The following is a 12,659-nucleotide window of genomic DNA, read 5'->3' as shown; positions in this document are numbered from 1 at the left end:
ATAGGATGAAGAGTCAGTGATGGAGATTACCCGGATGTTCACGGAGAGGGCTATGTTTTGCTCAGAGTTTGCATCGGAGCAATCTCAGATGGCCCGTTATCTGAGTATGCTCAAGACGGATATACGACAGTTTGTGGCTACACAACGTTGTGATACCCTCCTGGATCTTCAGGAAGCTGCGAGGCGGCGTGAGTTGGAGATAGAGTTGCAGCTGAAGGAGCAGCGTCGGGCATCGACCCAGTCGCAGCCGACACCTAAGCGGTCTAAGACCGCTGATACACGATCTGGGGGTCAGCAGAGCCGCACTTGTGGAAAGTGCGGCAGGGTTCATTCAAGGGTTTGTCGAGCAGGAGGAGGATGCCACAAATGTGGCAAGGAGGGGCATTATGCCAGGGACTGTCGTCAGTCCGCCCCTCCACCAGATATGAGGATTTGTTACCATTGTTATCAGGTAGGTCATGTGAAGACCAACTGTCAGCAGCTCGCCGCTAAGTCGGCGTAGGGATCTACTCCATTTGCTGGGAAGATTGGTGATGGGAAGCCAGTTAAGGTGGAGCCTCCGAAGGCTCAGGGACGCGCCTTCCAGCTTACGGTCGAGGAGGCCAAGACCGCACCGGATGTGGTTGCTGGTACGTTTCTATTCTCTGTCTTAATTATTGTATTGTGTTATGCTTATTGATTGTACTTGTGATTAGGTACGTTGTTAGTAAATTCTTTGCCTGCTTTGGTTCTATTTGACTCGGGGGCAAGTTGGTCGTTCGTATCTCAAACATTTAGTAGAGGGTTCAGTGTGCCGATGGATGATCTCGAGTGCCCGTTGCGGGTCTCGATCGCCAGCGAGCACGGAGTTTCCACTTCTTCGGTCTACCGGGGATGCGAGTTGGAGATTTTCGGGGTGTCCTTCCTGATAGATTTGATTCCTATTCCCATGGGGGATGTATGCGTGATTATAGGGATGGAGTGGCTCAGCCGTTTTGGCGCCATGATTGACTGTGAGAGGCAGTGAGTGGTAGTTCGAACCCCAAGTGGGGGAGAACTTGTAGTGTATGGAGAGGGCACCAGGTTGGAATCAAGGTTCTGTTCGGCAGCCAGGGCCCGACAATATATTCAGCACAGGTGTGTCGGTTATTTGGCATTTGTGATAGATACGCGGGATATGGAGCAGCTCTCAGTTTCAGAGGTCCCGGTGGTGAGAGAGTTTGCTGATGTGTTTCCGGAAGAGTTACCCAGAGTGCCTCCGGACAGGCAGGTTGAGTTCAGGATTGATCTAGTGCCAGGTGCGGCCCTTATGGCCAAGGCGCCATACCGTTTGGCACCGCCTGAGATGCAGGAGCTGTCATCTCAGTTGCAGGAACTGCTGGGTAAGCAGTTTATTTGTTCGAGTAGTTCACCCTGGGGAGCGCCAGTCCTTTTCGTCAGGAAGAAGGATGGTTCGCACAGGATGTGGACTATAGGGGGCTGAACAAGTTAACGGTGAAGAACCGTTATCCACTCCTGAGGATAGACGATCTGTTCGATCACTTGCAGGGTGCATCCTGGTTTTCAAAGATTGATTTGAGATCAGGATATCACCAGGTCAGGGTGAGGTAGGAAACCGTGGAGAAGACCGCATTTCGAACTCGTTATGGTCAGTACGAGTTTGTGGTGATGCCGTTTGGGCTCACCAACGCACCAGCAGTGTTCATGGATTTTATGAACCGAGTCTGCAGACTGATGCTCGATCGCTCGGTCATTGTGTTCATAGATGACATCTTGGTATATTCCAAGACCTGGGAGCAGCATGAGGAGCATCTCAGGGAGCTGTTCGAGGTTTTGAGGCGAGAACGGCTGTACGCCAAGTTCTCGAAATGCAGGTTTTGGTTACGAGAGGTCCAATTCCTCGGACATCTTGTTAACCAGGAGGGGATTATGGTCGATCTGGCCAAGGTAGAGGCAGTTATGCAGTGGGAGGTTCCAAAATCTCCCTCAGAACTTAGGAGTTTCTTGGGTTTAGCAGGGTCTTATCGGAGATTCATTCATGATTTCTCCAATATTGTCGTACCCCTCACTCGTCTAACGAGGAAAAGGGTGGATTTCCGGTGGGCCTCGGAGCAGCAGAGGGCATTTGAGACCCTGCGGCAGTGTTTATGCGAGGCGCCAGTGTTGACACTCCCGAAGGAAGTTGAGGATTTTGTGGTATTTTTTGATGCGTCCATCACAAGATTGGGGGCAGTCCTCATGCAGAGGGGACGAGTGATAGCTTATGCATCAAGGCAGTTGAAGCCGCATGAGACGAGATACCCCACACACGATCTTGAGTTGGGAGCAGTGGTCTTAGCTCTCAAGATTTGGAGGCACTATCTGTATGGAGTCCATTGTACGATATACACGGATCACAAGAGTTTGAGGCACATCATGGACCAGCCAAACCTGAACATGAGGCAACGCAGGTGGCTGGATGTGGTCAAGGACTATGATTGCGAGATCCTTACCATCCTGGTAAAGCGAACGTGGTTGCGGATGCTTTGATCCACAAGTCTGCTGGGTCTTCTACCCCAACCAGATGTATGAGGATAACGGTGGATTCCCCGCTGGTGGGTTTGGTCAGAGATGCTCAGATCGAGGGTATGATACCGGAGAACTGGAAGTTGGAGAGGATTAAGGGCGAAAGTGTCTGGTTTGTTCAGGATAGCCGCAGGCTATTGACCCGATATGGTCGGGTTTGGGTTTCAATGATCGGAGGAGTTAGGTAGACAGTGATGGAGGAGGCTCATAAGTCTCGTTTTTCTGTTCACCCAGGGGCCACCAAGATGTACCGTGATTTGAGTTCGAGTTATTGGTGGCCTGGTATGAAGCGAGATATCGCTTGGTACGTTGAGAGGTGCTTGACCTGTAGGATGGTCAAGGCCAAGCACCAGAGGCCGCATGGTAAGCTGCAGCCTCTGGAGATTCCCATGTGGAAATGGGAAAGAATCGCGATGAATTTCATCACAAAGTTGCCAAGGACAGCAAAGGGATTTGATGTTATATGGGTCATCGTGGATCGATTGACCAAGAGTGCTCACTTCCTAGCCATACGGGAGAGTTCGTCGGCAGAAAAGTTGGCCGACCTGTACGTCTGCGAGATTGTCTCTCGCCATGGAGTCCCGTTTTCCATTGTTTCGGATCGGAATGTCAGGTTTACTTCTTGATTTTTGCAGAAGTTCCACGAGGAACTGGGTACGAGGCTACATTTCAGTACGACGTTCCATCCGCAGACTGATGGCCAGAGTGAGCGGACCATCTAGACTCTCAAGGATATGTTGAGGATTTGTGTCATTGATTTCGGTGGGAGTTAGGATTCCCACCTACCGCTTGTGGAGTTCACCTACACAAACAACTAGCATTCCAGTATTGGCGCCCCGCCTTTCGAGCTGTTGTATGGGCGGAAGTGTAGGACCCCAGTCTGTTGGGGCGAGGTTGGACACAGAGTGATGGGTCGGACAGAGGTAGTTCTGTAAACTACCGAGATGATAAAACAGATTAGACAGCAACTGCAGACCGCTCAGAGCTGGCAGAAAAGTTATGCGGACCGACGCCGATCTGAGCTGGAATTTGAGGAGGATGACATGGTTCTCCTGAAGGTCTCACCCTGGAAGGGTGTGATCCGTTTCAGGAAGAGGGGAAAGCTAGGTCCCCGCTATATTGGTCCGTTCAGGATTGTTGCCAGGGTAGGCAAGGTGGCTTATAAGTTAGAGCTCCCGGAAGAGGTTAACTGGATCCACAACACATTTCATGTTTCGCAATTGCGAAAGTGCGTTATGGACCAGGAGGCAGTAGTTTCGTTGGATGACATTCATGTCAACAAGCGCTTAAACTATGTTGAAAGGCCTGTGGCGATTTTGGAAAGGAAGAAGAAGATTCTGTGGAACAAGGAAATACTTTTGGTAAAGGTACAATGGGAACATCGGAAGGGATCCGAGTGGACGTGGGAGCTGGTGGCAGAGATGCGCGAGCATTATCTGACATTGTTTATCCTAGCGGACTTCGAGGAAGAAGTCTAGTTCAAGTGGGGGAGAGTTGTAATGCCATGACTCTCAGGTATTACTTTAAATAAAATATTTTGGGTTTTGGCCCATCTCAACGAGTTGGTTTCCCTACTCGTCGAGTAGCAGTGGGCTGGATCGCGAATTAGGTGATCTACTCGGCGAGTCCTTTGTGGGACTCGGCGAGTAGGAACTGGAAAGTGAAACCCTAATTCCCGGGGTTTGCACGCCTATTTAAAGAAGCTCAAGCCTCTTTCAGTTCCTTTGCAGCCCCCTTTGCATCTCTAACTCGTGTGTGTGTGTGTGTGCCCATTGTGTGTTGAAGCTTTGAGAGAAGAATTTTGGTGTAGGAGTCTGGGGAAACAAGTGATTGAGGCAAGGAGCTGGGAGGAGATCCGAATTCTACTTCTGTGGACATCTCTTGGGAAGGTATTTAACCATTAGCCTCAGTTATTTCAGTCTAGACCTCATCTTTGAATGAGTTTCATGGTTTTAAAAAGGGTATCAAGTTGGTATGGCAATCTATGGGCTAGATCTGAAGTTGTAACTTCAGATCTGGACCCTCTTTGGATTATACAAGCATAAAGTTCCAGCTTTAGTCGAGTTTAAGGTTCCCTTGGTCCATGAACACCCATTAAAAGTTTGGTTTGGCATTTAGAGCTTGTAAAGCAATGCATGCACGTAAAGTTTGCAACTTTATGTGATAAGCAGGCTTAAGGAAGTTAGATCTGCAATTTGGGACCTTGCCATGGCTTAAAGACGTCTGCATGTTAAAATGACTGAAAGGACTCGGTGAGTCGCAAAGCCGACTCAACCAGTCATATGAAGATGTGCATTAAACCCGACGAGTTGGATCAACAACTCGACGAGTCAGATGAAGGAAGCCGTGAACTCGAAGAGTTGGTTCAACAACTCGGCGAGTTAGATGAAGATGGTCATGAAACTCGACGAGTTGAAGAACAACTCGGCGAGACGTATGAGTTTTAGCTAAGGATATGTTTGTGTGTATACACGTCGAGTTGCAAGGAGGAAACTCGACGGGTGGCCTTAAAGTTTGCTCAGATCCGAAGGAACTCGACGAGTCACCCCGATGACTCGGCGAGTTGGAATGTGCTTCAAGGACTCGGCGAGCAGCCGAGTGTACTCAGCGAGCAGCCGAGTGTACTCGGCGAGTTGAGGTCAACATGGACTGTTGACCTTAACCAAGGACTTTGACCTTGATCAGGAATTGACTAGTGGATTATGGAGTGCCTTATAAGGCTAAGGACTTATGAGTATATTGTGTTATGGTTATAGGTGGTGGAGCCTGTGACAAGTGATCCGATAGTTGGAGTTTACCTTCCGAGTCGACATCTGCGAGGTGAGTTATCCTCACTATATCGATAGGGTCTACGGCACCAAGGCCGACCCTTTAGTTGTTATTGTTATGGTATGCTACATGTGATATGATCGGTTTGATTAGAATCAGGGTAGACAGTATGTTATGCTTTTATGATCCGTAAGGATAGGTATGTTAGTGACCTGCTAGGTCGGTGCTCTAGTTACGAGAGAATTCTATGATTGATGATCAGTGAGATAGATATGCTTGATTTTTGTATATGCCAGTATAAGATAGTATGTGCACATGGTTATTTGCTTGTTGGTTGGGTTGAGCCGATCCTGCTTTGTGCTGAAGGCCAACATACCCTATGAGCGGTTCGGGGAAACTGAAGGCCCACGTGGTGGAGCAGTCATGCAGAAGGCTCGGGATAGATTCAGATAGACTGTAGGCCTAGTAGGGCGGACCAGGCAGGCCGATGGCCCAGTATGCATGTTGATTGATTGATTGTTATTGATATGGTTTCTGTCAATACGGTATTGGTATTTTGGGGGGTAACTCACTAAGCCCTCGGGCTTACAGTTTTCAGTTTATTGTTTCAGGTACTTCAGGAGATCGAGGGAAGGAGAAGGTGTGACCGTACCGCTCCTCATCCTTATGATCTGTTTTGGGACACTCTAATGATAAATGATTTGGAAATGTTTTGTAAAAACAATTACTATTTGTTTCTTTTGTTAATATTAAAAGTTTAAATTTGGCGTAAATTTGATGGATGTTACAGTGTGACTCGGCGAGTCCATGCATGTCCTCTTCACCCGTGGTCCTCACTCAACTCATTGTGTTAACCTTACACTCAACGGGTTATCACAAGTTGCGAATCGCGGGGTAACCCGACTCGACTCGTCGAGTCCCCTTATGGGCTCGGCGAGTTCCTCCCATGAAAACTCTCAAACGATCTTCTGAGGTCAGATATGCTTCTCCAACTAGTAGATCTAACCTCCTAACACTCGAAAGTCACGTAAAGGTTCAAACTTTATGTTCATGCAATGCTTATAAGTCCAAAAATGAAGAAATAACCTTTAAAATGGGATTCTACTCTCAAGGCTCACATGGAACCTCATAAATCTGGAAGCTTGGGACCTTTTGGACCTCTCAAGGTCCAGATCTATCATCTACACCCAAAGGGACATCATATGCTACATAATCTAACTCAAAATGGTGCAAAGAAAACCCTAGATTCATGGAATCTATCAAATACACGAAATGGGAAGGAACTTGTACCTCAAAACGTGAATCCCAACGTGAACAACATAGATCCAAGCTCCACAATCGATCTAGCTTGGGTTTTCCCACTCCTTCTTGCAAAATCACACCAAGGGATGAAGAATTAGCCTCCAAAATGCTCTCTAAGCTCTCTTTGCTCTCTTAGGGTTTTCACAAGGGAGTAGTGCCCACAAATGACGGCCATAAGGGCCTTTAAATAGGACTTAGGCCTAAAATTTAGGGTTTCACTTTGCAGCACGGACTCGCCGAGTCCACGCATCGACTCGTCGAGTCCGTTCATTAATTCAGTCAAAAAGTCGCGATCCTACTCGGCGAGTTTGAGCGTCAACTCGCTGAGTCCCTCCCCAAAAACCAAAATAAATGTTTTAAATGATATACCTGGGAATCTGGATGTTACACATGTGTTATACCCAAAGTATATATACTTGGTTTGCAGCTGTGTGAGATCATAATAAAGTCTCATAACTTTGTATTTGATATTTTTGCTCTCGTTTCCTTCACTCGAATTCTTCGTCTAGATTAGGGTTTTCTATTGTGTCTTAGTCGAGTCTGTAATTAGTGTTTTGTATCATGTTGCTCTTTGTTTGAGTATGCGAGTTTATGTAGGTGGGGTTTTAATTGTAAGTTCCTGGAAACCAACTGGATCTTATTTTCCATTAATGAAAAGATCTGTTGATGTTGTGATTATATGTTCTTTGTGTTAGTTTGAGTTTTTGAACAACCAGGACATATCATCTATAATGTTCATATATACATATGAGAATAAGAGAGTGATAGCTTAGATTTACATTAAAAAGAAAGAGATAGAGAGCTCTACATACCATGACTCCGATAGAGACGAGAGCATGAAAAACAAATACAATATTGTTAACACCAGTTTGTTTTGCTCATGTGAGGATAGAGAGATATAGAGAGCAAGAAGGCGGAGAAGAGTAGATGATTGAGCATACTAGGAAAACAACCAAGAAGTCTGGTGAGTTGCGATGGAAGAGTTACGTTTTCAAATCCATGAAGATCGAACCAAAATCTTTTGCCATTCCAGTGAGTTGTAGGGTGGCGGTGATAGCATTTACGCTCCACCCCTGAGTTCACTAAAGGAAAGAAAAGAAAAGAAAATGAGAGAAAAGAAAAAGAAAGGGATGATCTTCCTTTCTTTTCTCTCCAATTTCTCCCAATTTGGAAGAATAGTTTGTTAGGAAGATTAGTATAAATATTCATTTTCTTTCTCTTTTCTTCCTTCCAATAATTAAACTCGGGAGCAATTAGGTCTTACCAATCATCTCACTTCTTTTCTTTTCTCTCCTTAAATGAAACTCTGGATCAATGTGTTGGGGTTTTCAATTATTTTGATGATTTAGGTTAACAATTGGCTTTTTGATATTTTTTATAAAGTTAATTAATTACCGAGTTTTTAAGTTAAATTAGTGTTCGATTTGATAACATCTCAAGTTACATTAGTTTTCAATTTCATAAATTTTCCTAACAAGATAATGATAGTTATGATTTTTCTAAAATCATATTATGTAGTTACTTGTATTTAAGAAATAAAAATATGGAGAGGAGCTTACTTTTATATTTTAAGACAGTTTATATGTTTAATGATTCAATAGTTATTGGTACTAATATGATAAAAAAAACACTTGAGGGGCCATCTTGCCACTTCTATGGTCCACCACTACACGTTGGCTATCCATAGTTTCTAGTTTTGATGTTGGTTAGGATGGTTGCACTCTCAAGGGTAAATTGTTTCTTTTGAAAGTTCAAGTGAACATAGTTTCAATGTGGAGACTGTAGTAATAATGTGGCATAAAATTAATTGTCTTGGTATCAATTCTGTAAATAATAGAAAATTCTTGTCTAACATTCCTTTTTACCATATACTACTAGGCTTATATGAACTAGTTTTTTCATGAGAATTTTCTGTTCTTGGCCATTGTGTCTCTGTCCTCTCTCATTCGACAAGTATAAGAAATCCCATTTTTTTGGTCAATCTTCATTCATTCTTTGCTAATTATTCTTCAAACTAACAAGAGTTCTAATTCAGCATTTGCAAAAACAAATGAGATGTTTAATGTATATCAAAAGGACAACATGAATAATGTGACGATAAAGCTGCATTTGGCGCGCTAGCTGAAAAGCTACAGGATAGCTAAAAAGTTAGTTGCTGGCTGATAAAAAGAAGCGTTTAGTGAAACCAAGTGATAAGCTAGCTAAAAGATACAAAATTACATAAAAATGCATTTTCAAAAATTAGTTTTCTATAACTAATTAAGTGTATATTTGGGAAGTTTGTAAAAAAACTCCTGAAAAGCTACTCCAAGTAATTTTTTAAAAACTAGCTTTTTGAGTTATTAAACACAACAGCCCAAAAAAACTCGAAAAATAAACTAGTTTTTCAGCTATCTGTGATGTGCCAAATGTAGCCTTAAGATTGTCAAGATCTCATATATGTTTAGGAGATATCAATAATTTGATAAGACCTTCACTAAAAGAATGTAACTTATATGCATAAAGTGGTATGTTTATATTTAAAGTGCATTCAAAGGTTAAAAAAATACAGTTTTATGGCATCAAATTATTTTATGATAAATAGCTTTCTGTAACACCATAGCTAAAATGAAGATGGATCCAATATAATAGAAAATCTTGTAACATGAGTGTCTCAACCTACTCTAAATATTTATTCTCTAGATTTTCTAGTTTGGTTGCTCACCCAAATACAGAGTGAGATCAAGATTCATTCAGGTCATTAACATTCCAAAGGCACACTTACATAGACTTTTATCCCAAAATGTATTTAAAATCATAACTATAAATTGGGTTGTACATAAAGAGCTATCACTAAGTTAATCATATTTGAGTGTCAATATAACAAATTGCCCAACTTTTCATCTTTCATCACAAAATGACCACCTACTCAGCAAAAGAAGGATATGTGAACTCGTGACTTTATTTATTTATTTTTTCTGAGGAAAACCTCAGGAGTATAATGTACTTTTTGTCAAATTTACAATAGAGTATGATTTTTTTAAATAGTTTATCTTGTATAGTTTATTTTAATTTCTCAAAATTTGTTAAGAAAAATATATCTTATAAATCTAACCAAAACAAGATGTAGTGGAAATGGTTAGACCATCCGTTATACCCACCACATACCACATATGTGGTGAGTGCCACATCAGCATCACATTCTCTACCACTAACTATGAGATACTTACATACCACTCCACCTTATTTTTTTTTTTTATTTAAATTTAATTCAAAATACATTAAAACACAATAAAACATATTTTTTTAAATTAATTTTCTTATTTAAATTTAATTCACGAACACAATAAAACATATATATATTTTTTTAAATTAGTTTTTTATTCAATGAAACAAAGTTTACATTAATTTAAAACACACAACATAAAAAAAAAAATAATAATAATAAATAAAAATGGAACCACAAAGAACTTAAACTAGTTTTAAACCCTTATTTTTAATGACTAAATTTTAGGGACTCTCTCAAGCTTTGACGTGTTTAAACGGCGTGTGTTTCGTGTATTCATATTGGTGCATGGCCATAAGAAACGGGTCGGCTTCGTCCACGTTGTTTATAACAAAGTTATAAATCCCATTGAATTCAAGGCATTTTACCCTCATGTCGCGAAACTTGGAACATATTTCATTAAGATTATAACTTTGGCAACCCATTAAATCATGGAAAACGTTTCCAACTTTTACCCAAAAATTAGGAGGTATTTCTGGGTCTTCTGAAAGAGCTACCCATACTAATGCTAAGTTCTCTTTTTCATTTTCTGACCAATTTATCCTTTTAGGAGCCATTGGCTTTGAGTTTATGAAGCAAAAGAAGTGTGTGATTGTGAGAAGATGTAAAAAGAATTGTGTGAGTAAAATGAATGTATAAGTGTGGTATTTATAGAAGTGGTTTAATGTTGTTTGAAGTAAAATTTAAAATATATATATTTTAACCCTAAATATGACCGTTACTGTGGCACCCAATCACAATTTCTGTTTGCATTTGTTGTCCCGACCACAGCTTCTTACGGCCACAAACCACCACTAGCCACCGGGATGGTGTGCACGGTCGTGGTTCGTGGCCAGCTAGACCACGAACCCGTCCGTTGCAACCATACCGGACGGCCTTAAAGGTAGATTGTTCCTAAGGCTAGAAGTTGGTTTAAAACCCAACAAAGACAATACATATTTAATTTTTCCACTTCCACTTGTATAAAGACATTTGATGAGATTTTAACCCAAAACCTAAGCTCCAGAAACCATACTCAATTACTCATTAATTATTGCTGATAGACCATATTTTGTTTACATCCCAAATTGGATTATATTTTGTGATAAAATATCAAAGCTAGTCATGTGGATATTTGACACCCAAATATGACATTTTAGTGTATTTGACACCCTCATTAACAAGGGTTACATTTTCTTCCTTTTACCTTCAACATCCACAGAGACAGAGACAGAGACAGGTGTCAGTGGAACAAAACTCAAAATATATAGAAACGCCAAAATACATTTTAATAATACGATGAATTTTATATTTGCCAAAGAGAATCCATACTTTCAAACAAGCTAGTAACATATGAACAAATACGATAATTTCAAACTACTCTATATCTATAGGATTATTCATATTGTGCCCTTCTGCTTTCTCTACCAATTCAGAAGGAAAATTGTCTCTAAGAATCTGAACTTTGAACTTAACAATACCACCATTTACGCTTCCCTCCATTAACTCAAACAAACAAACATCTCCAACTGCAAGATTGTTGTCTATCACAAATTTTTCCCATGTTTGGTTTTCAAACTTTTTAGTACCTTGATCACCAATGTAAACCAGATCCCACACCTTTCCTCTGCACACAATCTTAGCAGAAACCATAGCAACAGGAAGCTTTTCCGATAGTCTACGTGGAAATGTCTGTGCAAAAAATAACAATGTAATTTCATTTATTTGTTTATTATAGCATTCTACTTTTATTTATTCCATTTCAAGTGTTGCACTATGAAATATTTACTTTAATTATAACTGTAAAAGTAGAATGGTGTAATAAAGAATACCATTTGAAACCTGGTTGCAAGGTGTAATTTGTTAAGAACCACATAGAAATATGGTTTCCCAGATAGTGGCCAGAATTCATCATCTTCTTGTGTTTTAGGTATTGTGGATTGATAAGTTTTTTGGGGATCAAAATTGCTTGGTGATGGATCCATCTACAGATAACTGCTTACAAATTCTTCTTGCTTGTTTCCCCTGATTGTTTTGGTATTCAAAAATAAAAAGTTTAGATTGAGAATGTAGCTTGCAAAAACGCTCCCTAAAGCACGGTAGATCAATTGATTGGTTTTCCGGCGACCTGTAATCGACCAACACCACTGTTGTGGTGACGATTCACAGATCAGTGACATTTGATTCGCGATTTTATCAGGACATGTCAATCAATCTTCTTCCATTCAGAATCTAAGCTGATATATTTTAAACTTTCATGGATGAATTAGGATTCGTACCTCTATATTTATTCAGTGACACCGACCTGCATTCGAAATCCCCCACGTGCTGATTCACTACAGTCTACAGGGGTGACATTCTCGATCTCGCCGCGATGTTCTGCTACAGAAAACTATTTCCAACTAATAGCGATTGTTTCTTCTCGTCTTATGCGCACCCTGTTTACGAGATTGGTAATTGTAGGCGATTGATTTGGGGAATTTACAGCTTCTCCTCCCAAAATATTAATTTTAAGAGTAAAATACAGTTTTGGTCCCTATGGTTTGCACAAAAAACAAATCATCTCTCATAGTCCTACTATTCAGGCCCATATGGTTTTGTAGGTTATGTTATTTTAAAATTAAGGGACCAAATGTGTAAACTATAAAAAATGGGTAAAAACTTCACGGTTTCTATGTGTCTCCCTAAAAGCTCCATTGAAGCTTCATGTTTTAACACGATAAACCCTACCATCTTTCACTCCCCATCATTGTAGCTTACCTCCTTCGATAACCACCGCCACCGTTTCATCCTCCCATCA

The 12,659-nt window shown here is 41.2% G+C and overlaps 1 protein-coding gene across 1 annotated transcript; it reads right to left on the bottom strand.

The window, feature by feature from the left end:
• Positions 1-11,106: 11,106 nt before the first annotated feature.
• On the bottom strand, positions 11,107-12,327 carry LOC111903543 (B3 domain-containing protein Os04g0386900). Its single transcript, XM_023899323.2, has 3 exons — positions 12,139-12,327; positions 11,692-11,884; positions 11,107-11,551 (listed from the first exon to the last, which is right to left on the bottom strand). The coding sequence occupies exons 2-3, from the start codon at positions 11,842-11,844 to the stop codon at positions 11,237-11,239; spliced, it is 468 nt and encodes a 155-aa protein (XP_023755091.1). The 5' UTR covers positions 11,845-11,884; positions 12,139-12,327; the 3' UTR covers positions 11,107-11,236.
• Positions 12,328-12,659: the final 332 nt, after the last annotated feature.

This window comes from Lactuca sativa, chromosome 5, assembly GCF_002870075.4.
Source record: "Lactuca sativa cultivar Salinas chromosome 5, Lsat_Salinas_v11, whole genome shotgun sequence".
Classification (NCBI taxonomy): domain Eukaryota; kingdom Viridiplantae; phylum Streptophyta; class Magnoliopsida; order Asterales; family Asteraceae; genus Lactuca; species Lactuca sativa.
The sequence above is the reverse complement of the archived record's forward strand: the minus strand, read 5'-3'. Positions and strand labels throughout refer to the sequence as shown.